We start from the raw sequence: 25,931 nt of genomic DNA, 5'->3' as shown, positions 1-25,931 counted from the left end.
CCGTGTCTGCTCGTGCGCCCAGGGGGCTGGAGAGGGGGGCGCAGCCCGGCACACCCCTCCTTGGCAGCCACGAGGTGTCCCCCAGCCCCAGGCAGGGCCACCAAGCCCCAAAGTGCTCGGGGGGACAGCCCAGCCCGCAGCTGGGTCCTGGGGGAAGCCCCCAGCCCATGGGGGAGGTGGCCAGCCCCCCCAGATCAGGGCAGCCCCATGGGTGGTGGCTCCGTGCTGACCCCTCTGCGTCCCTGCGGTGTCCGGTCACACTCGTAGCCCCGGTGGCATCTGCTCAGCATCATCCTCGCTGCCCTAATCAGCTTAAGGGACGGGGATCTGATGGCAGCGTCTCCTCCGGGGAGGGCACCGGGGACTGGTGCTGCCGGCACGGAGCCCACGCGTGGGACGGGAGGGAAGGAAGATGCAGGGGGGGCGGGGGTCCCTTCCTCTGGTGCCCCTGAGCCCTGCACAGGCTGGTCCCGAGGGCTGCAGGATGTGAAGAGGGGGGAAAGGAACCTGCTGCAGGGCTTAGGTAACAGCGTGACGCAGGGCAGGACGGGGATTAAGGGATGTGGGTCACTAGGAGCTGCCCCCCCGCCACCATCCCGCTCCTGTCCCTCTGCCAGTGCCCGCGTCGGGGAAGCCCAGGTGAGCCCCCGGCCCCAAAAGCTCCCCGCTGGATCAGATCTGGGGGCTCCACACCGCACCCCGACGCAGCAGGCTGATGCTGAGGGCTCGTCCAACTCTGCGCTGTCCCCAAAAGCAGGGTGGTCCCCCCGCCCTGTCCCCAAACGCACCCGGCGGTGACGACAGCCGGCAGGAAGGTGGGGGCACCCACGCAGGACCCGGCGATGCTCTGCCCGAGGATGCAGCCAGCATCACCATGGCAACTCGGGATGCTCCCAGCGCACGCAGCCCCCTCCACATCACACTTTTTTTTTTGGGGGGGGAGTGAGGAGCATCGCCCCCACCCCGGCGCCCTGGGCTGACCCTGCCCAGCAGCAGCGCTGCTCTCATCGCTCCCCCGAACCGTGGCTCGGAGCAGACTGCAGCAAAATCCTGCCAATGGGCGAGCGGGGCCGAGCCTGGCACAGCTCCGGTGGGCGGCAGGGACCGGCCCGGGGTGCTTGGCCCAGGGGGGGTGATGTGGGAGCATCGCCCTGCGCAGTGGGGGGCTCGTGGAGGGCACAGCCCAGGTGGCTCGGTGCGCCCACCAGACCTACCCGCTCCTCCCTGTGCCCAAATAGCACGGGGAGGGATCAGTGCCTCATGGAGGTGGCTGTGAGGATGGGGATGAGCTGGAAGGGGGGCACAGCGCTGCCCCCCAGCTCTGCTGCTCATCCAAAACGTGCCCCCAGCTTGCTGGAGGATGGTGCTGGGAGCCCTGTGTGGGGGAACGGGGTCCCAGAGGGCTCATCCTGTGCCGAGCTGGGAGCAGAGCACATGGCCTGGGAGTTTTTTGTGCTGCTTTGTGATCAAAGGCAGGAGGAGGGGTTTTTATATATAAAATATATGTATTTTTGTCTGGCTTCTCTTAGCCAGCAGGAGGGCAGGGCTGAGCCTCGCCTCGGTCTCAACACCTTGCCCAGGAGGCGTGGGGACCCCTGCGGTCCCCCCACATCCTCCCAGCCCCACTGTAAAGGATTGGAGCGGGGGTGCTGAGGAGCCCCTCTCCTATTTTAGCCGACGTGCATCATTCCCCGTGACGTGCATCGAGCCCCTCTCCTGTTTTAGCAGCTCCCCCATCACACGTATCCTTTCCCGTGCTGCCCAGAGCCTTCGCAGCACCGCCGGGTCCCGTCTGCGCTAGGGAACCGTGGGCTGGCTGCGTCCCCACCCTCCTCCCCCCCCCCAGCTTTCCAAATTCCCACTCCTTTACCCTCATCCCCACCCCGCGCAGCACCCCCCGGCAGGCTGCTGACTCACATCCTCTCTCCAGACGCCACCTCCCCTCCGCCTGGCTCCCTGCGCACGCTTCGTGACTTAGCGGGGCTCTGCAGGAGCAGGCGCTGGGGCTCCAAAACCTCCAAAACCTCCAGGGAAGCAGCCCTGGGGTTTCCCAAAGGGTGCTGCTCTCCCCCTGGCATGGGGTTGGGGTGCTGGGGTCTCCCCGAGGCAGCCCCTGGAGCTGAGGGGTGCTCGTGGGCACGGTCCCAGCGCCTCCTGTGCCACGGCTGGGACCCCCCTGTCCTCCCCAAAGCACCACCTCACTGTGGTTGCTCTCCCCCTCACCCCATTGCCCAGAAGGAAGGGAAGGAGCCCAGCCAGCACCCAGGTTTTTGGGCAGGGACCGCTGGGGAGCTCCTCGGTGCTGCTCCTGCCCCGCTGTGGCGCTGAGACCTTGGGCTGGACTCCGCCGAGGGCACGGGCTGGGCTGCGGGGAGGACTGGATTAAGGCGCTAATGCCAGATTAAGCTGTAACGCAGGACTTCTGACGAGGGAGAGGCACCCGCTCCAGCCCTGCGCCCCTCCAGGGCTTCATCCGTGTGCTGCTCGCTGCCCCGCCAGGAGCTGGCTCCTCGGGGTGGCACGGGGCAGGGAGAGGGGCAGCGCACGGCCACCGCTCTGCTGCATGTCACAGCAGGGCTCCCCGGCTCTCCCCAAATTCTCTGGGGCCAAGCAGGCATCCGTGGGGCTCACCTGCACCCACAAACCCTCCCCGGTGCAGCAGAGCAGCAGCTCGAAGCCGTGATGCCCAGGCTGCTCCCACCCCATGGCTCATCCCCCCTTGTCCTGGGTGGCAGCGGGAGCTCCCCGCTCCCCCCGGCAGCGGCACGAGGTCCCCTGGGGGAAGGGAAAGGCAGACATCTCTCCCCCCAGCAAGGCTCCGATGCGTATTGAAATGCACGGGAGCACCCGAGCTTGTCTCTCATTCCTTGACATTTCCAGAGACTCCAAGCTGTCTTCAATTACCAGCCTGCAATTAGCTCTTCCTAAATCCCCCGGCGAGGGCCTGGCACTCTTAATCAATGAAACACAAGGGAGGAGGGGAAGGACGCGGCCTCTCTGCAGCTGGAAGCGTTTTAAAAGGCCAGGACTTGGGGCTGGAGGGACCCCGAGAAGGTCTCCGAGGGGATTTGTAGGGTGGGAAACCTCCGTGAGCGTTAGCACTTGGTTCGGCTCCAGGGTAGAGGAAGGAAGGGGGATAACCAAATGTGGGGTGGGGAGGGGTGGTGGGTATATTTTAGCCCACAAGGTCACCAAAATGTGGAGATAAAGGGAAAAAAGCACAGGGGGGGGACGGGGAGGGTGGGAGCAGCGCAGGGTGCGCGCAGCACCCTGCCAGGTCAGGCGCCGTCACGGGGACATCTGTGCCGCCTTCCTGGCCGTGCAGCTTTGGCTGAATGAGCCAGATTGGGCCTAATTAGCAGCTCTGCTGATGCACACAAAGGTAGGGAATCCAGCTTACCCTCCGTGACCTGCAGAGCCAGCACAGCCCTTCCTGGATGAGGAGGGGGGGGGGGAACAACGCGAGCGCCTGGGGAGCACCGGGTGCCGACCCCAGCAGGGGAGCAGGTGCTGGGGATCCTGCTAAAGAAACCCCAGAAAAATAGAAAAATCGGTACCTGGAATGGCAGCAAGCAGCTGGGAGGAGGAAAAAAAAAAAAATAAAAAAAATAAAATAATAATTAAAAAAACACCTTCCCTTTCTCCACCCCTTCTCCCCGGGGGGGTGCAGAAGCGCAGGGCTGGCAACTGGGCTGGCAACTGGGCTGGCAACAGAGCTCGCCTGGCCCTGCGGAGCAGAGCAGAGCAGAGGCAGGAGGCGAGGGTGGGGTTGCTGGAGGCGAAGGGAAGGAGGTGACGTGGGCCCTGGGATCCGGGTTCAATTCGGCGCAGCAGCCAGCCGCCAGGCGGTCCCATCAGGAGGCACGGAGAGCGCCCGGGGAGCCGGGGGGGCACCCCAGGAGCAGGGCTGGCCTCGGGCACGCCAAACAGCGGGGATGGTGTGTGTGTGTGTGCGACCCCACAGCTCGCTCCCCGCGCCCCCCCCGGGCAGGAGCCACCCCCCAGCACCCCCCCTTGCACCCCAGCAAGTCCAGGGAGCCACCGCCAGGCCCATCCAGGCCGCCTCTTTATTCTCCAGTGAAGCAAAGCAAGAGGAGAGGGCCCCCCCCCTCCCCAACCCCAGCAGCCCCCCCCTCCCCAGCCCCCCTCTGGCACATACACCTTTCCCCGCAGCAAGCCGAGGTGGGGAGGGGAGGGGGGGCGAAGAGGGAACAAGGGAACACCGCTCACCCCGCAGGTGCCCTGGCTTTGGGGAGGGGGCTCAGCAGCAGGAGGGGGGGGCGAGGAGAAGGGATGCTGCAGCCCCCCCTCAGCATCTCAAACAAAGGGGCGAGCGGGCTGCTCCCCCCAACTGAAGGACCCACCGTATGGGGGGGGGGACCCCCCCACACCCCGCTGCCTTCCCCCAGCAGGGATGGAGGCAGCAGCAGGGACACAAAGCCCCGCGCCCCCCCCATGCCCCCCCCCTTTCCCCGCCGCCCTTTGTCTGCCCGGCTCCGCCGCGGCGGCTCCAGCACCGCGGACAGCTCCGGCGGGGGGGGCCCGGCGCTGCCGGGGGGGGGTCCTTGGGGTGCAGGGGTTACCAGGAGCACCCCTCAGCCCCCCCCCCTCCTTCCCCTCCCCACATATATATATATATATATTTTTTTTTTTTTCCCAAAGAAAACACATTCAGGAGCCTCCGCTCCTCGGCAGCCTGCCCCCCCCATCCCCACCCCATCGCCCCCCCCTGTTGCCCCCCCCCTGCCTCCATCCCGATCTTCTCCGCCGTGTCGGTGTCCCGGAGAGCTGGGGTCGGCAGGGGATGGAGAGAGAGGAGGGGGGGGAAAGCGGCCGGATCCGGAGCAGGGAGGGTCCAGGCAGCATCTCCACGGGGAGGATTTTTTTTTTTTGGGGGGGGGGGGATCCGTCAGTCCTTGTCCTCCCCCAGCCGGGGGCCCGGTACCTCCCTAGCGGTCCAGGCTGATCGTCCAGTGCTTGGCCCCGTCTCTGGCCTCGCCCTCGCTCTTGAGGTCCTGGAAGAGCTGCGTGAAGTAGTGGGGGTCCGCGTTGATGCGCAGCATCTTGGCGCTCAGGCGCTGGATGATGCCCAGGCAGCGCTCCCAGAAGCGGCCCTTGTCGCCCTCCACCAGGAAGGGTTTGAGCGGGTAGGAGATCTCGTTGCCCATGTAGGAGTAGGCGAGATAGAGGCAGGTGAGGAAGGCCGCCTGCAGCTCGGCCTGGCTGCCGATCTCCTCGCCGCGCAGCGCCTCGCGGCACAGCAGGTAGACGAACACCAGGTTGGCCGGGGTGATGAAACCCTGGTCCTGCCAGCCCTGCAGCAGCAGCGAGCGGTCCACGCTGCGGAACCAGGCGATGAGCTCGCCGGGGCTCAGCTCCTTCAGCCGGTAGCAGCGGCGGCACACGAAGTCCCCCAAGCAGCGCAGCAGCTCCCCGGTGGACGCTTGCACCACCACGCGACGTGGAGAGCCCGGAGCCCGGCTCCCGGCCGGCGGAGGCAGCGGTGGAGGTGGCGGAGGGGGGGGCGGCGGCTGCTTGGCCCCCCCGGAGCCCGGGTGCAGCTCCTGGGGCGCCGCCGAGGGCACGGTGGGCACGGGCACGGCCAGGGGGCCCTGCTTGGCTCCGTCCCCCAGCGACTTGCGCAAGTTCTCGCGGTTGCGCTGAGCCACCAGCGGGTCGGCTTGACCCCCAGGGACCCCCCCAGGGGCCCCACCGCCGGGTTTGGGCGTCACCTTCTTGGTGCTCTTCTTCTTCTTGGCCGAGGCGGCCACCAACCGCTTCCAGGTGAGCGCCGAGATCAGCACCCCGGGCCTCTTCAGCCGGCTCTCGCCCTTGCCCGGCACCCTTCCCGGCTGCGCCTTGTCGGCCAGCAGCCCCCCGCCGCCTCCGCCGCCGCCCCCCTTGCCCGAGGAGGCGGCGGGGGACAGGGAGAGCACCGTGCCCATGCTAAGGCCGAGCGGGGCCCATAGGAGGCCGGCGGATGCGGGTTCGGGGTGGTGGGGGGGGGATGCCGGAGAGGCGGCCGGCACCGGAGGCGCGGTACCCGAGGATGCTCCGCTTCTGGGCTCCGTGCCCGCCGCTGCAGCCAGCCGCGGCCCCGCCGCTCCCCGCCTCCCCGCCGCCAGCCAATCCGTGCCGCACGGGGGCCCGGTGGGTTCCGCCTCCCCCCGCCGGTAGGAGGTGGAATTGGGGAGGGGGGGGACCGGGGGGAGCCGGCCCCGAGCGGCCGCCGCCCCGCCGTGACCTTCACGGGGCGCGCCCGGTCCTTGCGCTCAGGGGGGACCCCGATGGTTAAGGGGGTACCCGGGGGGGTAGGTGCTCGGTGTCCCCCCCAACCGCCCCACCCTGCGTTTTCAGCCCTTTTTTGGGGAGATTTCCCACCACCGGCATCAAGAAAAGTCGGGGATTTTGGAGACAGGGGGGCAGGAGGGAGGGGACGCTGCGCTCCTGCGGCGCTGCAAAATGGTGCGTGGCGAAGCAGGGCTGCTTCTCCCCCTCCGGCTCTGAGCGTGGCACTGATGAATCCTGCCCCCTCTGCCTCCGTGCCCCTCGCAGGAAGGTCCTGCTGTATTTTGGGTGAGCTGGAGCACGGATCCTGCAGCTCCCACTGCCAGGCAGCCCTTGGGAACAAAGCGGCCCGCTCGTGTGCAAAGTGCCTGAGAGCGGCTGGGGAAGGTTTTGGGGAGAATGCATCGATGATGGGCTTTGATAGAGCATTTTATCTGTGAAATGAACACGTGTCAGTGCCAGGATGTGTGGCGGCGGCTGGGTGGATCCAGGCTAACAGGCGGTAATGAATTATCAGCCAGGAGGAGCTAAAGGAGCCCCCCCCTTCCTCCCGCACTGCTGATGCTGGAGGTGTTTGAAATGGAAGCGCAGGCTCAGAGCTGGGGCTCGTCCTTCCAGCCGGGCCTCCTCGTGCCTGGGGCTGATGTGCCACGTCTGGGGCAAGGCAGAGGCTGTGCCCTTTGTGCCACGGCAGGGAAAAAAGGGCAAAACCCCGTTCCCATGTATCACCCACTGCAGCCAGCCTCATGCTGCTGCTCCCTTGCAAAAAGCCTCTGCAGAAGCACACACGTGTGCACAGAGGCACTGATGTGAAGATTTGCTTTGGGAGAGGCCGGAATCAAAGAGGATCTGGGCCAGCATCACCAGGCCTGCTCAGGGTGGGCTGAAAAAAAATATATCAAAATAAATAAAAAAATAATAATAATAATAAAAAAAAAAAAACAAACACGAGAGGATTTGGTGTCAAAACAAGAATACAGGGTACAAATGAAAAGGAACAAAGTCAGGACAAGCTTCTTGATGAAGATTAAGGCAGCTTTTCCGGACGTACAAAGCCTAGCAAAGAAGATGGAGGAGCCCTAGTCCTCGGGAAGGGATCAGGAGCCCGTGGCTCTTTGCACGCATGAGGATGGGCTGATTTGCCATGCACAAACACGGTCTCCCGAGAAACCCGCAGCTGAATTTTGCAGGTGAGGAAGCAGAGCCCTCCCTGCCTGCTGCCTGTTCCTGCTGGAGCCAAATTGCTCGCAGATCGCTTCATCTGAAGTGCATGAGACCGCCCCCGCCTTCCGCCAGCGCTCCCAAATTGGCTTCCCCGAACTCGTTAGGAAGGGCTATTTGTATTTGGCTCCGACCAGCCGGGCTCTGCAGCCTTTTCCACGGAGGAGCATGCAGAGAGCTCCCCTGCCTCCCCCAGCTGGGCTCCTGGTCGCCAGCCCCGAGCAGTTTCCCTGCGTGTGAGCCTCCTGCTGCTCCCAGGAGGGGAGATTTGGCTGAAGCCTGTATAAAAAACCCCAGCCTGGGGCCGTTCGGTGATGCAGCTCCAGGAGGCTTCAGCTGGGAGCAGCAGACGAGCTCCAGGACCTGCTCGTGTCTTGCTGCGGGGTCTGGTCCCCGAGGATCAGCTCTGGTCAGTGAGCACGTTGGTGGCCCCAAGGTGGCCAGCAGTGGGCAAGGGCTTCCTGCAAGCGCTGCGGAATTACCCAGGCCCTGCGAGAGCAGGGGGATGTTTCTTATGCAGGTAAGGAAGCAGCTTTGCAGCTTACCTGGGAGGCAGCTGCTCTTCCACGTGAAAGAGGAGGATCTTTTCTCCTCCCCCCCCCTTCAGTTTTACTCTTCAGGCTCCAGCCCCGAGGCTGCCAGGCGATGATACAGCACCAGCTGCGCCCTCGGGCCCATCTCTGCTTGGCTCTTCCTTCGGCTGCTCCCTTCCCAGCAGCTTGGGGCAGCTGTGGAAGGCACGGCGCAGGAGGAGAGGGCAGCACACGGCTGGTCTCAAAGCTGCTCTCAGCATCCTTCAGCCGTGGGGGTTTGGCTTTGCTGGGCCAGCGTGGGCACACAGAGATCCCCTCCTCCTGGGGGTCACCCTAACCAGCCCAGCATATACATCAACTATGGGCTAGTGCCAACAAAGGGATGGCTGCCTGTCCATCCTGGCACGTCCTCCTGCCTGCTCCAGGATGATGAATGAGCGCCCGCCTGCAGGCTGGCTGGCTGGGGCTGGTCTTTAATGGCTCGCTTGCTGTGCCGAGGTCTGTCTGCACTGGTAAAGCCAGCCGGGGACACGGGCTGCGTCGCCCTGGCAGCGGCTGGGTTGCTGTACCCGTGGAGACACAGCTCGCAGCCTCAGCCCGTCTCTGGCAGGCGGCTCTGATGGCTCCGCCGCTCCCCCCCTGAGCCCGTGCAGCACGCAGACAACCTCTGGCAGAGCTCCTGGCTGAGCTGGCTGCCCCTTGGGGCTGGGGAGCCCCAGAGAGACTGGTTGGCAGCTTGCCTGCAGCCCCCAGGGAGGAGAAACGTGCTCGTGCTGCACAGGAGGATGGAGATGGAGAGGTACCCCTGCACCTCTCCATCTCTGCTTCCCCCTCCAGCCCTCAGCCCTTGGCTGGTCCCCACGGGAAAAAGGCTGCAGCTGTGGCTCCCCAAATACTTCAGCAGCTCGGGGTTCACCCCGTGGTGCCCCCTTAGCGTGGAGCTCGTGCAGTCCCTGCCCCGAGGTCAGCCCCGGGTTCAGGCAGCGGCACGGAGCGGAGCAGGGCAGCCCCAGGGGAGCAGCTATTTCTGGCCTGCCATTTGCCCAACAGCAGCGCTGGAAACAGCTCCGAGGCAGCGAAACGCAGCTCCCCTGGGTGGAAACTGTGAGACGGAGCCAGGCCTCGAATCGATGAGGCAACACCTCCTGATTCCTGGGCACAGAGAGGGGCGCCGGGCAGCCGCTGTGCGCCCTGCCGCAGCCATGCCGGGTGCCGCAGCCCCGGGCCGCTGCTGCCCTCTGGTGGCACCCAGCCCCCCTCCGAGGGTCCCGGGGGGGCCTCGTACCGTGCGGGAGGAAGGGGGGGTCCCCGTGGGAAGGGTGCTGCCGGGTGCTGTGTGCAGGGAGCATCCCGGAGCAAAGGGGTTTTGGGGTGCGCACCCGCAGGCAGGCGCTGCCCCGGCACCCCCAGGCGCAACGCAAGCCCCGGGGTGAGGCTGCTGTCCCCCCCCCGCCCTGTTTGTCAGCGGGGACAGGGAAGGCAGAGCCGCAGGCTCCAGCTCTCGGGGTCCCCCTGTCCCCTGGGGTGGTGGGCAGAGGGAGCCGGAGGCGCTGGGGGGCCGGGGGGGGTCTCGCTGCCCACCAGGTGGAGCTGCGCCCCGCGCTTTGCTGCTGCTGCCGGGTGGCTCGGGGCCAGCTCCGGGCTCCTGCTGCTCGGCCCCGAGCTGCGAAGGAGGGATCCTGGCTTCCCCGTGGGTAAAAGGCTCACACCCTGCACCGATGTGCTGACCCCACTATCTCCACCAGCTCAGCAGCACAGCCAAAGTGCTATTCCCCCCGGGGGGGGGGTCCCAAGGAGCTGCCAATTTAACCCCCGGGGTTTGTCAGAGCCCCGTGAAGCTGGGGTTAGGAAGACCCCTGGCCAACAACCCAGCTCCTTCCCCAGCCCCAGGAAAGGTGGGAGCTGCACGGGGTCTGTCCTGTCCTCGCCCCCTGCCCGCTGGGATGCCGGCGGTGCGAGGGAGGCAGCTGTACAGGAAATAATCGCGGCTCGTTGGAGATTAAATCACCGGCGGGAGCGCACGAGGGGATAAAAGGAGCCGTCTGTCGTTAGAGGGAATATTAACCCAGCCAGGAGGGGGGAGAGTTTTGTCCCCTGTGCGCACAGGGCTGGGCGCTGACAGCAGCTCTCAGCGGGACACGCGGCTCGGCCCGGCACGGGGGCGAGGGAGGGATGGGGATGGTGCTGCGGGCACGGAGGGTTTGTTGGGGAGGTGGGGAAACTGAGGCAGCACCCGGTGTCATCCTGCTGTGTGCCTGGCACTGCCCGGAGGCACCGAGCCCCCCGGACCCTCCTGCATCGCTCCTGCTCTGCCCCGGCTTCGTCGGGCTCTTGGGGATGAGCTGAGCGTGGCACAAAAGGTTCTTGTTTGGTCTGGCCCTTATCAGGGACCTGCCTCGGGGTCCTTCAGCGGGGAGCTGCAGCAGGTGGGGCCGGGCAGCCAGGGAGAGGGCAGGGAGAAAACAAGAGCCCAGCTGCAGAGGGGTGAGCCGGCGGGGAGATAAGATAGAGGGAGAAATGCAAAATATGACGGGTGGCGGGCGGGAGGGAACGTGGGAAACTGCGGGGCACCTTGGGGCAGAGGCGGTGCGGGGGTGCCAGCCGGCCGGCCGTGGTGACAGCTCCCAGCCCCTTGTCCTTGGGCTGGGACCTGCTTTGGGGTCCGAGACTCAGCCCCTGAGACCCCAGTGCTGCTCATCTGCTGCGGGGATGTAGGTGTGAGGGCAGGGACACCTGCCCCTGCGCACCTTCTGCTGGTGCCCATGCCCCCTTGCCCTCCCCGCAGCCCCATTCCCCTCTCCACAGCCCCATTCCCCTCTCCACAGCCCCGTTCCCCTCCCTGCAGCCCGTCCCAGCCCCGCTGCAGCCAGGCAGAGCGGTTCTCCCCGGGCCAGCTGGGGGCTGTGCTTTATGGGCTCTCCTGCGCCAGGATAAACAGACCCGTGGGGTTTGCAGCGAGCGGTTCATGAAAGCCTGCAGCATTTTGCTCAGGGTTTCCTTCCCTTTGATGGAGGAGCCCCGGTGGTTTCCCAAGCAAGATTCCCCCCTCCTTTCCCCTCGCCCCCTTTCTTTCTCCCCCTCCAGCTGAGGCTGGAATAGGACCATCAGCCATCCTTGGCTGCCTCCCCATTCCCAGCCTTGCGGTACGCCGCAGAGCCAAGCCCTCCCCTCTGCACAGGGCCGGATTTTGCCCCATTATCATCCTGCTGCTGCTCCGGGGAAGCCATCTGAGAAGGGGCAGCATTGGGAACAGCCCCGCACTGGGGCTGGATGGGGCTGGACGTGCCCCACAAGACACACTTGTTGCATCCTCGGTGTGCCAGTGGTTGCTTCTGGTGGCTGTCCTGGCCAGGCTGACCCCAGCACCGGCCCCAAAATTTCTTCCCCTCTGCTCGGGGGTGGGTGGAAACCCTCCAGGCTCCAGCGGGGGCTCGTGCAGGCACCTGGGGAAGGGCTGGCCCCGCTGCACGCTGGCCCCAGGAGGCAGCCGTTGCCAGGACGCTGCGATTTCCAGGCTGACATCAAAAAGCAGCTGGGGATCGGCTCAGGAAGGCTCCCACACAGCACATCCTGCGCGTTTTACGGGCCGTGCTTTCCAAGGCGAAGCGCTGCTATATTAAGCCCCGCATCCAGCTGGAAAAGCAGGAGGCAGCGAGGCGAGCAGGGCTCCCTCTGCGCAGGCTGCTGCAGAATGGGGCCAATTCCCGGCCTTCTGGGCAATCTCCCGGTCGGCTGCGGGATTTCAGGGGCTTCGGGCAGGTTCTGAGCAAGGGCTGGGTGTTTGGGGAGGTGTTTGGGGAGGGGTGAGAAGGGGCTCCCTTCCCCAGGAGAGGGTGCTCGCCACCCGCAGCTGCGCCGCCGCCCCGCAGGAGGGATGCTTTGGGCTAAACCAGCCTCTCTCTGCTTTTCCTTCAGTCTTTGGCAGGGTTTGCACAAATTGGATCTGGTTATCGGGACCCTGGCCCCCCAACCCATGTCTGTGGGGACGGATGCAGCATGGCCGTGCCGTGCCCTCCCTGGGGATGGCGGGGGGCTCGCTCCCTGCCTCGCACCCCTTGGCGAGCCGGGACCCCTTGCAAGCGAGCGGCGGGGGTGATTTATGCTCCTGACATTTCTCTCCCGGTCGGGCAGGGCTTTTAATAAAGAGTGAGTGATTTATGGCTCCTTTTAAGTGGGAAGGAATGTTACCTAAGGCAGTCCGCCCCCCTGACACCCCCGCCTCGCTGTCTCGGTGAACCCCCCAGCATCTGGGCTAGCGGGAGATGAGCGGGGAGGGTCTGTGCTCCCATCTCTGCCCTCCCCACAGCCCCAGCATCCTGCCCCATCCCTGCCCCGGGATGCCCCTTTTGGGGCCAGTGCTGTGTCCCCCATGAGGCTGCCCCAGCAGCAGCAGTCTGGGGGCATGCAGCAGCGATCCAAGGAAAGCTGCTGCCCCCAAACCCCTCCGTGAGGACCCCTGTGGTGGCTGGCCTGGGGACGGGATGACATCTCCTGCCAGTTGTCATGGTTACTGGGTATGAACGGATGCGGGCATGAGCGCTCCTCCGTGATGAGCAGCCCAGGAGGGACGGGCTGCCCCCTCCCAAGGGGGTCTTGGCCATGCAGGACCCTCCCCAGCCCCTCCAGCCCCTGAGCAAAGCCAGGAGTGCCACCAGCTTGCTGCTAAAGGGGCTTCTTGGGGTCTCCCAGAGTGGATCAGGGCAGGGAGCTGTCCCCTCTCCTCCCAGTCCCGCTGCCTGGAGAGGGCTGCAGGAGGCCACGGGGCTGGGGGACGTGGTGGCCAGCGGGAGCAGGGCTGGAACAGAGGCAGAGGATCCTGCCAGCCACCCCCTTTCCCCTCTCGAAAGGGCTAATGAGTGAGGACAGGGGATAAGAGCAGGGGCGGAGGAAGCAGCGCCCAGACAAAAGCCGCCCGGAGAGGCTCCCAGCTGCTAATGAAGATAAAGCGCCCGGCTCCTTTTCTCCTCCGACTGAAATCTGGTGGCTAAGGGGGAAAAAATGCTTTCAAGTCTGTTCATCTCTAACACGGCCTGGGAGGCAGGGATTCCAGCAGCCGGAGCAGCAGCCAGCTGGGACACTGATCTCACACACGTGCGCACACGCTTGTGCACGCACGGACACACACGCACACACGGAGGAGAATGCATGAAATACCTGCAGAGCCCAGCACGCGCAGACATCAAACGCACGGGCTCCCTCTCTCTGCATCCAAACCACCGCGGCAGATGAAGGCATGTGTGGAGCAAAAACACGCCCAGCCCACGCAGAGCACACGCGCCCGCACCGGGACTGCCGGCTGGCACACGTGCCCGGCCGTGCACATGGCACGCCAAGGACCTGGCACAGGCGCGTGCACGCATGCACGCACACACACGGGTTTTTCCCCATCCTCTGCCTGGTGGTTGTGCAAACGCAGCCGCTGTTGTGGCACCGTGGTGGGTGCTCCTCTGCCCAAAGTCCTGGAGCAGCTGTGTTGTCGCGGTGCCCATCGCCAGGCGCTCCAGGAAGGATGCTCTAGGCACAAAAGCTGTTCTATGCAATAAATGAAATAAGCCCGGGGTTGTTCTCTGCCCCAGAGGGCCTCTGCCACGGAGCTGCCCACCTCCAGGGTGTTCAACACATCCTGCAAATGGTGTGCCAAGCCCTGCCGGGACTGTCCCTAAGCCGGGCTAGTGCCCAAACCAGGAGCAAAAACTTGCCTGCATCAGCGGGAGCTGCCCCAAGCCAAAATCACGCCAGGGCAGTGCTACAAATTCCCATGTGGACAGTCACGCTGCCGTGCCTGGGAATGCCCTGGGACTGTTTGCTTTGCAAGTGCAGACGTAACCAGAGATTCCCCCTCTCCTTTCCTCCAGAGGCTTTGAATTAAGCGGCCCATTTTCAGAGCGGCCGCAAGGGAACAGAAGGCAAGGCGGGGAGGGGGAGCGGCTCCTCCCCAGCACATTTGGCAGCTCGATGCACCCTGAGACCCCCCCGAGGCCCTGCAGGGAGCCAAGCACTTGCTTGCGACCCCCAGGTGAACAGGGGTGCTGCGGGGAGAGGCTGATCCGGCCCCATGGACACACCACTGCCCTGCGCCAGCATCGCTGTGGTTATTAATTAAGCTCCAGCTCCTGGTTATTAATTCATGTGGAAGTGTTTGGCTGGGGCTAGGAGAAATCAGAACTGGCTGGATAATTACACAGCTCCCCCTAATAATGGGGAGGGGGAAGAGGAGCCCGCGAGAAAGTAAAAAGCCACGAGGTCTGGGAGAATCTGGGAAGCTCTTGGCATGGAAAAATGAGCTCAGAGCCAGGGGGCAAGGGACGGGGGGCAGAAAATAGCCCCCCAGTCAGGGCATAGCAATACCCCAGTAGAGGAAGGAGGCAGCTGTGGGGTGTGTGGGGTGGAGGGAGACAGAACCAGAGCTTCCCGCAGCTCCGATGGGGACTGAGCTGCCCGGGCTCCCTCAGCAGAGGGCAGTGGATGCTCACACACGTGCACACCTGCGCTGCACACCCGTGGCTGCGTGCGTGCAGGCGCACGGGGCCCTGGCACAACCTGGCACATGGGCCGCCAGCCGGACACCCTGCTCTGCCCTGCAGCCCCGGGGTGGGAAGGGGCTGCTCAGGTGGGACCCCAGTGCCCCCCAGGGGGCAGCAAGGGCAGGGGAGGGCAGGAGCAGGGGGTCCCCTCGCTGTCACCTGCACCTGCAGCGTGTGCCATCGCTGTGCCGGGTCAGCCAGGGACACCGTGCTCTTGCTGGAGGCGATGCGTGCTGGTGGCAGGAGGAGGCTGGCACGCTTTCGGCACCTCTCCCCTTTGGGGACGGTGCTGCGGGCACGTGGCCACCCTGCGTGCCCCGCAGCAGGGCTCCAGGAGAGGGGCTCTGCCCCTGGCTCTCCCTTCCCCAAGCACCCCAGGCTCTCCCTGCCAGCCCCAGCGTCCCAGCCTCGCCGCTGCCAGCGCCAGATGTGCCGGGGAGAGGGAGGGAGCAGCCCCGGCAGCTGCAGAGCACCCGGGCCAGATGCGCCGGGCGCACTTTGCGAGCCCTGCGGAGGCTGCCGAGCCCCAGGCCTGTACTTATCCAGCCGCGACATGGCACGGGAAGAAAGGACATTCCTCCCGTAGGAACAGCCGGCACGCATGGCGTCATCCCCTCCTCACTGCGAGGGAAGCCACAGGGAGGGTGTTCCCGGTCCCCCAGCCCCTCCGCAGCCCGGGCTGGCCCCAAGGAGCCGTGCTGGGATGCTGCCTGTGCCACCCCATCCCCAGCGGTCGCTCCCATCCCCTGCTGGCTGCCAGGGCAGGAGCCGTCCTGGCCCGAATTCAGCAGACTCAGCGTTTTGGGGCTGAGCCCGGCTGTCACCAAGCCCAGCTACGGCAGGAAGAGCGCATCAGAGCCTCGCTGGATGCCGGGGTGCCTTCGTTTGCTGCCCCACTGCAGCCTGTCCGCAACGGGCACAGGCAGCACTGAGCCTCCAGGAATGGTTTTCCCATCTAAATGGTGCAGGGGAACCAAGCTGCCCCACCAGCCGTGCCTGGGGGACTGCTCGGAGCTGTGCTGAGATGGAAAATGTGCTGTGAAATGGGATGGAGCGGTTTGGCTTTGGAGCCAGGAATTAAAGGCTCGGAGAGGTTTGCGGAGATGGGGAAAACCGGGGAAACCTGGAAAGCAGACGTGAGGGGTTTGGGGAAGGGTATCAGCTCCCAGCAGGCAGACTCGGTGATTCAGAGCAACAACAGGGAAGGGAAGCTTGGCTATGTGATAGGACTTGCCTGAAGCCAAAGGATGCTCGGGAGCCGTGAGACAGAAGGGAAGGGCAGAGCATCGCCGCGCTCTTTGGAGCCGGTTTCGTCCTGTCTGAAGCAATGCCGCCCGGGTTCCCTGTGCGAAAAACACCCCACGTGCTCGCTGTCTCACGGCCCCGCGCCCTGCCGAGGGCAAACCCCGAGCCGATACCCGCAGGTGGACGCCGAGCTCCTCGGCTGACAGCTGCCGTGCGGGGAGGAACGAGGCCAAGCCCTGCACGAGCGCTTCCAGAGACCACAAGCCGGCGGCCGCGCCGGGTGTCGGGCAACATCAGAGCACGTGTCTCCTGTCCGCACAGGCGAGAGCGGCGTGTGGGCGTCGGGACACGCCTGGCCAAAAGAATCCCGGCAAATTGCTTCTCCTTGAAGTCTGCCGGCTCGTCACGGCACAAAAACACGGCGCGCAGGAGGCTGGGTTTGGGAGAAGCGCCGAGGGAAGCCGGGGCCGGGCTGCTGCCAACTCACCTGTCACCCCTCGCCTGCGCCCTGGGGGCCGGCGGGCTGGGGGAGGCAGGTGCTGGGAGCCGTGGTGCCTCGGACCAAGGGGGCTCGGAGCCAAGCGAGCTGGCACGCTCCTGGCCCTTTTTTTGTAGGGTTTTAGCTCCGAGACGCGCGTTGTGCCTGGGGATGTGCTGGGGATGTCCCCGCAGCTCAGGGAGGGGGCTCTGACGGCAGCGCAGGGCTCTTGGCCCCTTGCTGGAGGGTCCCGAGGACATTTGTGGGTTTGCGTGGGGCAGAGCAGGGAGGTGACACCTCTGCTGGAGGTGAGCAACACAGAGCCACCGCGGGTGTGCGAGGCAGCGCCGGGGGTGAGGACGAGGGCAGGTTCTACCTGTGGGACAGGAGGCTCCGCTTTGGTGATGTGTGACACTGCAAAGGGCAGCCCAGGAGCCAGCACAGCACGGCGGGCACCCCCTGCACCCGGCTGGGGCACAGCGGGGCTGTCGGAAAGATGGGGTGGCCGAGGGTGCCCCATGGCCAGCTGCGTCTTGGTGCATAACCCAGGTGTCCGCGGACCCCGGCGCTGAGATTTGGCACGGGAAACCTGCTCTGTTTGTCCAAGGGATGTGGCAGCGATGGGTCTTCCCTTCCTGGTGGTGGCATGGCATGCAGCAAAGTCCTCCCCTTGCAGGGAGAGGCCACGTCCCAGCCCCGTTAGCCATTGGGATGTCACCTCCAGTGGGCACAGGGACTTACTGGGAGGCCTTCACCTGCCCGTGTGCTTCCAGGGGACCCTGGGCACTGGGGATGCTGTGAGCTCTTGTGCTCCTTGTGGGACCTTCTGCCCTTGTGGGACCTTGTGTGTCCCCTCCGAGAGGCCCGAGGCTGCTGTTTCACAGCGGGTTTGGGGCCGGCGTTAGGGATGCACCTGCCGTGGCCCTGCTGTGCCCCTTCCCCTGCCCGCCGCGTCCTGCTGAGGCAAGGGCGCTGGGGAAGGTTTTGCAAGGCTCTGCAAAGCAGCCGCCCGGCTCCCTGTAATCAGAGCAGCACGGGGTGTTAACTCACAGCCACGAAAGCCCGAGGAGATAATGAACAAAGCCCAGCTTGTGTAAACCAAGCCAGCCCTGGTGAGGTGTCTGCCACCTCCCTGGCCTCCTGCCCTCGCCGCTCAGCCTATCTCAGCCCACATTTAACAATTACCTCCTCTCCGCGCGGCTCCCCGAGTGCTCCCAGTGCTGCGGGCCAATTCCCCGCTGGCAGCTCCCAGCACTTACGTCAGCGGGGAGCCGGGCGCGCATCCTCCCCGCAGCACCCAGCGGCACCCTCGCGGCAGGCTGGGGGCAGACTGCGCCTTCCCGGGGTGCTGAGGTGGGCACGGGTGCTGGGAGAGCATCCCCGGGAGGCGACAGCTTCCCATCTGCCCCCAGCCAAGGGAAAGAGGGCGTCCTGCTCTAGGATCTCAAGGAAGGGGGCTTGGACAGGTGGCCGAGCTGGATGTGGTCTGGAGAGGTAGATTGAGCACCCATGGGTGCATGAGAGCGTGGAGCCAGCGGGGCGTACAGCAAAGTTTCCCCTCCTGCACCTCCTTCAGGGTGGGCACGTGGTGGCTGACGAGCAGGAATCGATCCCCCAAAACCAAAAAGCGAGTGTCCTGGGAAAAGCAGTGCCCGGAGCTGTGCCTGGCTGGCTCACGAGTGCTCAGCCTGGCAGTGCCATGGGTGGCGGTGGCAGCACGGGCTGTCCCCTCCCTCCCTCTCCCGGCGCTGGCACCGCTCCTCCCGCCCTGGCAGGACACGCGCCACCTCCTTCCCCAGAGGGACCCGGCTGCACGGGGCTCGGCTCGAGGCTTCCCGTGCAAGTGGCAGCAGCAGGGCACGGAGGAGAGACAAGGAGGTGCGTGGTGATGGTGAGCTGGCATTTGGGCTGAGGGTCCCAAAGCTCAGGAGCAGCCATGCACAGGGTTGGCACCCTGGGGACAGCTGGAGGGGCTGGGAGGTGAGGGGCTCCTGTACCCCCCTCTCCCATCGCCTCTCCCAACCCTGCACCCACCCAGCCGCTGCCCTCTGCTCCCCATGCATCTCCTCACCCCTCCAGTGGTGCCCAAGGGACCTCCAGGTAGGGCTGAGATGGGCGCAGGGGTCAGGACAGAGGGGCGCAGCAGGGATGTGGCATCATCGTGCCAAGGGCGCCCATCACCGAGGTGCCCTTGCTCTTGGTCCATCGGCTCTGGAGCAGCCGCAGCCCTGGAAGTGGTGGTTTGAGGGAGCTCCTGGGTGGCTGGGGCAGCCCTGGCCTGACTCCTGCCCTGCACCTTCACCCATCCTGGCGAGGCAGAGGGAGCTGGTGGCTGGCCCAGGGGCTGGGATGGGTGAGGAGGCTTCAGCGCCCCACCGGGAGGTGGAAAACGGCCCCGAGCAGGCGGCGCAGCGAGGTGTGTTGTTGCCAGCTGCCATCTTCTACCCCTGCCCTGCATCAAAAGGCCGAGATGAAAGTCTCCGGCCGCAGCCCTCGCCGCAACGACGCGCGGAGCCCCCCTCCCAAAATTGGAGGTTGCTTTTGCCCGAGCGGTGGAGGAGAAGGCCGTGTTTACACACCAGGTTTCAAGCACGGCTCGCCAGCTGCCTGGCTGTAATTACAGTTGTTAGGAGAAGATGAGTTGCTGGAGCTCGGCGTTTGTTTGTTTGTGTGCGGCCCCGTGCGCAGGCAGCTGGCGAGGGAGCCCGCTCTGCCAGCAGCTGGGAACCAGGCTCGCTCCCGCGGCACGCCAGGAGGACGGGGATGGAGCCGAGTCCCCAAATCCTACAGGGTTCTACCCACAGCAGCAGGAAACCCACCCGTGGCAGTGACCGGGGGGGGGTCACAAACTGGAACCATCCCGTGTGCATGGTGTGGATGTGCCGGTGGCACCCCACTGTGGGTACCCAGCGTGATGGGAGGGCATGGCTGGGGACAGCGGGGGTCGTGGGGAGGATGAGCAGGGTTTGGGCAGAGCAGTCGCTGTTTTGGGGGCTCCAGCCACAGAGCACACGGCTCAGAGCTGGAAGTCCTGGGGAGATGCTGTGCCCGGGGCTGTGCCCGTGGGCTCTGCGCTGCCCGGCTCGCAGGATGCTGCTGGCAGCCCCATGGCATCACCTCGCTGCACACAGATTCAATGACCCGACACTACCCAGCAGCTGGATGTTTTGGGGTGAGGATGGAGCCCGGCAACCCTCACTGTGAGCACTCCAGACCAGCTCTGCTCACGGCAGAGGCTTTGCACTGGCCGTGCAGTGGTCCAGTCCCACTCATGGACAAGCAGCTGGAGACTTTGGCGTATTTCCTCGTTCTCTAATTGGGTCAGCCCTTCAGGGTGCCCCAGAGATGTGTCCCCCTGCCTGTGACAAGCATGCTGTCCATGGTGGCCAGGCACACTGCAAGCAGCCGACGGAGACAAGTTACCAGGGATTGCCACTTCCACTTCTCCATTCTTGTGCTGCCTTGCACGGCTCCTGCTTTCTGCCCCTAGCGCAGCAGCTCCCTTGGCAGCTCATTCAAGCAGAGATGCTAAGGCTGGAGGGACCCGGCAAGGCCACCCAGCCCAGCCCAGCACCCCCCACCCTGGGCCAGGCCCTGTTGCGCCCCATTTTCTGGGGAGAAAAGGGGCATTCCCCCCTGCCAGGCCCGTGCGTTACGTGCAGAGTGTGATGGAGCAGCGGGTCGCGGGCGGGGGGAGCTCGCCATCCACCCGGAGTGGGAGGGCGCACGGGGAAGAGCTTCCTCTCCTCTCCTCTCCTCCGGAGCACCGCCGCCCAGGCTTGACGAGGCGTGTGCTCCCGCGCCACCCGTACACGCCTTGGGTGCCTCCAACCGCCTGGGACAGGTATTCATGGTCCGGCGGAGCGTGCCCTATCATGCCTTCATGCCACGGCGCTCTGCAAGCGCCTCCCCTCCCTGCAGCTGCAGCCGTGCCGGAGCATTCCTCTGGGGAGGGCTGGCTGCTGCCGGCCACCCCCTGCACCCTGGGCGCTGCGCTCTTCCCTGCCGTGGCACCCCTCAGTGGACCGAGGTGGCCGGTTTCTCCTCCGAGCTGCTGGCTGGCACGAGGAGCAGCTCCTGGCGGCGATGTCAGGGTGTCACCTGTGCAGGTGTGCGGAGCACCCCGGGAATGGCTGCGCCCCTGCTTTCATGTGCGTGTGGCTGAGGGTGGTGTGAGCCTCTGCAGAGGGCGTGGAGCCCAGCTGGGCACGCGAAGCAGGAGCGAGGATAGCAAGGAGGGTGCGTTAGGGCTGGGCAGGACCTTGGTCCCCCAAGGAGAATCCCTTTCCTTGCTGATTTTGGAGGAAGCTGGGGTACTTCCCGAGGTACCCAAACAGATGGGGGTCGTGGGGATCTCCGTGGAGGGACAATGCCCATGGGGATGAAATCACCAAACCCCATGAGAACCTTTGGAAGGGGAAGGTCCTACGGGGAATTAAGTTCTCCCCAGGGCTCAGGTGCTGCCAAGCACCCATCTTTTGTCCTGAAGGAGCGCAGAGGTGGGAGGGCCAAGGCAGCTTCTGGTGCTGCTCAAGATCAGCCGGGGTCACTTCCATCCGAGCCCACCATGCTCACACGGGTGCACAGGAGAGGGTTGGCACAGGCAAACCTGAGAACAGGGGAAGGGAGAGGTGTGGGGGACCCCCATGGGAACCAGCTCTGCTGCCCCCGCTGCCCCAGACTGAAGGAGAGAGCCCAGCATCTCCGCGGAGACATCCCTGCAGTGCTGGGCGAGTGCTGTCCAAAAGCAATGTCCCTTTGTGTGGGCAAGAGCCCTGCTCCAGTGGCCTGAGTTGGGCACAGAGAACAGAGGTATCCCAAATCATGAGTCTCTTGGAAAGGCAGCTTCAACACCTCTCGTGGCATGGGCTCCTGGGTTGGTTTTGAGCAGTAACACCAGCGACCCGGTGACCCAGCAGGATGGGTGCCAAGTCCTGCTTCATCCCTGGTGCCCAGCACCAAGCCTGGGGAGCAGGGGGTGCAATTCAGCACTGGAAGCAGGGGACAGGGAGAGGCACAGGGCACACGAAGCCCCCCGCTCCCCATATCCATGCCCTGAGGGAGTGCCCTACGGGACCAGCACGACGTTGCCGTGAGCGATGTCTGATCCAGGCTCATCCCGACCCTTGCACACGTGTGTAACCACCTTGGAGCAATGCCCGTCGGGGTCATACCCCTTCCCCTTCCCTGCTGCTCCCCGGGGCAGGAGGCAGTGTGCCTGCGGCTGGCCCTGGCCCTGGCGGGGTGTGCGCCGGGGTGCCCCCGGACCCCGCATGCGCCGGGCTTCGCAGGCGATGGTTAAGTCATGTGTTTTGTGTTGGGCTTCTCCCCCTCCTGGAAAGTCCCTGTGCGGAGCGGTGGGGCTGAGCCGACCGCACACAGCTGCGGGCCACCACATGAGAGGAGCCAGCTCCCCGGGGATTACAGAGCCCCGGGAGCCGTGGGGAGGAGGCAGGAGCACCCGCGCCGTCGCCCTTTCATCTCTCCCCTGCCTCGCTCCCCCTTTCATGTCTGCCTCGCTGGCCACGCTCTCTTTTCCTCCGCCGCCTTTGCTCTCTTTGCACTTGGCCTCTTTTCCCTGCCTTCCCCCCACCCCTTCCCCGCTGCACCTGGCTGTGCTGGCTGCCTCTGCGCCTCTCCTGTGTGTCCCCCCCCCAGGACCCTGCGCTTTCATCCCCCGGCCGCAGCCGCCTGCTCCCACCTCCCCTGCTCTGGCTGCCTGCCCCTCGCCGGCTGTGCCCCTCTGTGATCTCCCTCCCCATCCCCAAACCTCCCATCGCTTTGGTGGGAAGGAGGGGGTGGCACAGGCCAAGTCCCCTCTGGAGTTCTCCCTTCTCCATCCAAAGAGCTTCCCTCCCTTTCTCCCATCCTTCCCCTTGTCCCCACCAGGCTGCCTCTAGGGCCGTGTGTGTCCCAGGCACCCCCTTGCCCCATCTGCCACATGGAAGGAGTACACTGGGGGTGATGGGGGACCACGATGTCCCTCCCTGTCCCTGGAACCCACCTGCTTCTTCTTCAGCCCCAGATGGAGACCAAGTGAGGGCACCCTTCCTGCAGCAGCCGGTGCCAGGCACTCCGTGCCCAACCAAGGGAAGTCTTTGGTCAAGGGATAAGGGAAAGAAGCGGGTGTCCTATTCTCTTGGCTCACAGACCCGTGCCCGGGACTGCTGTGCGCTACCCAAAAGTCCTGGGGAACTTCTGGTGCCAGCCAGGGGCAGGGGGCCGTGTGTGCTCCAAACCTACCCAAAATCACTGCGGAGGAGTCCCACCTCGAACAGGTGACATGATGCTCTTAGAGCCTTGCCTTTGAGACCACGGGCACCCCGAGGAGCCCTGCTGCCCCCCGCCTGCCCGGCTGGGACCTCAGCCCCCCAGATTTGGGCTGTGAAGGTGCGTGGCAGCACCGTGCCCCAGGCCACCCAGCCGAGCCGTGGTGCCTTGGAGGCTGAAGTCCTCCCGGGCAGCAGGGGCAGCACGGATAGAGAGCAGCCTGCATGTCCGCTCACTCAACGAGCCCAGCACGGCGGTGGCTGCAGATTAAGGCCACTTTTTGTAGGGCAATGCCACCAGGATGCTGTGCCAGGAGCCGGCGGGCAGGACCCTGGAGGGGTGAGCACAGGGCTGGGCTCCCGAGCCAGCTGCTGCCTCCCTGTAGGTACTCTGCCTTGCCAAGCAGGTCAGTTAGGGCCAAACTTTTTTTTTTTTCCTATTTTTTTTTTTCAGGGGGTTGCACGGGCGCCGGTGCCAACACGACATGTTGGGGCTGAACTCCAGGAAAGCCTCGGAGCAGCGCCGTGCCGCTCAGGTTGCAGCACGGTGCCGGGCGGGCTCTGGGGAAGGGGCTCATGGCACGGCCACCTGCCTCCCAACCCAAGCAGGGGCAGCGTGGGGGCACGCTGCCCACCCCAAGGCCATTTGGGGTCTGCCCAGTAGCCCAGCAGCTAGATATTGCTCTCTGGTGGCTTCCCGGAGAGCAATGTCAAGAGCCCTCTCGCTCCGGGTGCCGCCAGTGGCAGCGCTGCCAGCGGGTGCTGGTGGCCGTGCCCGTGTCAGCCCAGCGTGGGGATGGGATGGGACAAGGGGGGGACAGGGAACCGTTCCCTCGTGGCTTTGCTTCACGGCTCTGCTGGGAGCAGGAATGGAATTTGGATGGGGCTGGGCGTTCCCGGGTAGCGATTCCCCCGGGCAGGATCTGGCTCCGATGACTGTTCTGCGCGGGGAATAAATACCAGAGGAGTTACTCACGGCTCACTGGGGCATGATGTAGCAACTCCTCGCTGGTTCCCCCCACCCTCCAGCCAAAGTTCCTCCTGTGATCTCCTGGGGAAAGTCCCAGCCCCCCCGTTTTCCCCCCCTGCCACCCCCAGAGACCTTCCCCACCCTTGCTGGAGCTTTCCAGAAGCAGGAGACGAGCTGGGGCTTTGGAGAGCCAGGAGAAAGGACCGGAGCGACCTGCCACACCGGAGGGCATCCACTGCCCCCCGGCTCTTCCACGCCGTGCCTGCCGATGGGCACAGGGCCCGGGCTGAGATAGCATCGGCTATCCCGGGGTATCCGCACCTGGGCAGCCACGCAGCCGGCTTCAGCCCTGGCAGAGGCACGGGGGTGAGCGCACCAGTGCTCAGGGCTCCCTCCTGCCCTTTCGGCGGTCACACCAAGGTCAGGTTTCCCCATCGCTCTCCCCAGCCGCACGGGCGAGGAGTTGCATCTACTTCCAGTTTGTTGGAGGTAGCCGGGGAGCTCTCCTGCTGCTGGGGCTTCAAAGTTTGAGGAAAGCACCAGGCTTTGCAGGGCTCTGCCAGAGCCACGTAGCTGATGGTCCCTCTGCAGGGACCCCCGGGGTGGAGGGACCTCCCAAATGCTTCATGGCACTGGGGGAAATTCCATCTGTCCTTGCCAGCATGGGCCCTCTGCCATCTTTGGAAGCCTTCACTGCCCTTTTTGTGCACATGAAAGAAATGACCATTTATTTATTTATTTATTAGGTTGGGAGCTTCCTTATTAATTTGAATTTGAGGACAAACGGGAGAGCCTTGGAAAAATTTGGTCTCCTCTGGAGGAAACCACCTCAGCCATCTACCGAGGCTCATCTACTCTGGCGCTCATCCCTCAGTCTTGGGCAAAGTGCCTCCAATTTTCCCATTTCAGCAGCATCTCTCTGTGCAGTGCAGGGGGACCGTGGACCAGGAGGTGCAAGGAGCAGCCCAGTCCCCCCAAATGTGGGAAAATGGGGCGTTTTGATGGGACTGGGGCCACTGCCACCTGTGGGCCGGGAGTGAAGCATCAGATATCACCCTTTTCCCCTGAGCTTTGCCAGGACACACAGGGCATTTCTTTTCCAGGGAAGGAGGGGAGATTTGGGATGCAGGGAGCCCGGTCCTGCCTTGCAAACGCCTCTGGAGGCTCAGCTCCATGTGGCGAGGAGGTGTCCTGCAGGCTCCTGGCGTGCTGGATAGGACGGGTGCTTGGAGGCTGGTTACCAGTTAGCAAAGTGCAGGGACACTGTCTGCAACCACAGGCTCTCTCTGCTGCCTTGCCTGCGGCTCGCAGACACTCAGCAAGGGAAGCCGCAGAGCGGATCCCGAATATTGGTTTGTGCTGGGAGCCAGCTGGCCCCACCAGCAGAGGAGCTGCGGCGAGCAGGAAGCCCGTGCCATGGAGCCGCCTGCACCCCGAGCACGCTGCCTGCAGACCCCCGGAAAGGAGGGTTTGGAGAGGGCAGCCACACCTGAGTGGGTCTCCAGGAGCTCCCACACTTACCTCCATCACCTCCACCACCCTCCTTTGGTCCCGAGCCCCCAAAACGCAGCCAGCTCCGGGGCAAGGACCTCATCCAGCCAGTCCCTCCTCCAGGGGCAAAGCCAGCCTGGGCACCATCACGTCTGGGATGGCAAGGGCAGGCATCGTCCCACCCAAGGACATGGAGCTGGGCTGTCCTGGCGTGCTGTGGCAGTGCCACCACTGCTGTCCCACAGCCTGGGGACAGCGGCTGCACGGGTGCCCACAGGAGCGTTATGAAACAAGGGCGCAGGGCTCCTCCCCGCTGCACCGGGGCCACTTGCTTCCTCCCAGCCTGCTGTTTTCCTCCTCGATTTATGTTTTGCTTTTTTGTTTTCTTTTTTTTTTCTTTTCTTTTTTTTTTTTTTTTTTTTTTTTAATTCTTCGCTTGTTCTGCTATATTTTTGCATAGCCCTGAGGGCTACGAAGCTGTGGGAGGAGCGGGGAGGTTATCAGCCGGCAGATACCAGCGCCGTGATTCACTGCAAGTCCCCGCGGGCTGCCACAGCCGGGTGGGTGCCCCCCCTGCCACCAGCACAGGGCTCAAATGCCACCAGGGAGGGACAAATTCAGCCCCCAGCGCCTGGCCCAGCCTGGTTGCCTGCTCCTCTCCCTGCTCCCTGCCCTGAGCATCTCTCCAGCGGCGCAGGGGGCAGCGGCACAGCCAGAGGCATGGGGCCAAACGCAGGGATCCCCGTGGGCTGGAGCGGGTGCAGGGTGTGCTTGGCCTCCTGCCCGTCCCCAGCCAGCTGCCAGGGCTGTCACTTTGGGATGAAGGTCACTATGGGGTGAAGGTTTTGCGCACCGGGGTGGGCAGCCCAGAGGGTCCCCAAGAGCAGGGCGCTGCGCCCCTAAACACCCAGC

General features: G+C 64.8%; 1 protein-coding gene across 2 annotated transcripts; it reads right to left on the bottom strand.

The window, feature by feature from the left end:
- Positions 1-4,039: 4,039 nt before the first annotated feature.
- On the bottom strand, positions 4,040-13,361 carry CDK5R2 (cyclin dependent kinase 5 regulatory subunit 2). Of its 2 annotated transcripts, none has more exons than XM_072040773.1 (2): positions 13,197-13,361; positions 4,040-7,171 (listed from the first exon to the last, which is right to left on the bottom strand). In XM_072040773.1, exon 2 carries the CDS (start codon positions 5,943-5,945, stop codon positions 4,950-4,952), a length of 996 nt encoding a protein of 331 aa, XP_071896874.1. In that variant the 5' UTR covers positions 5,946-7,171; positions 13,197-13,361; the 3' UTR covers positions 4,040-4,949. The 2 variants fall into 2 exon arrangements, with proteins under 2 accessions (XP_071896874.1, XP_071896873.1); XM_072040772.1 differs by lacking the exon at positions 13,197-13,361 and adding an exon at positions 8,055-8,731.
- Between the last annotated feature and the right edge of the window lie 12,570 nt (positions 13,362-25,931).

This window comes from Anas platyrhynchos, chromosome 7 (assembly GCF_047663525.1).
Source record: "Anas platyrhynchos isolate ZD024472 breed Pekin duck chromosome 7, IASCAAS_PekinDuck_T2T, whole genome shotgun sequence".
Taxonomy (NCBI): domain Eukaryota; kingdom Metazoa; phylum Chordata; class Aves; order Anseriformes; family Anatidae; genus Anas; species Anas platyrhynchos.
This window is presented reverse-complemented; position numbering and strand designations above follow the sequence as displayed.

Bases quoted from the DNA above. Each gene is read 5' to 3' on its own strand.
- CDK5R2 (XM_072040773.1), bottom strand. From the start codon at position 5,945: ATGGGCACGGTGCTCTCCCTGTCCCCCGCCGCCTCCTCGGGCAAGGGG.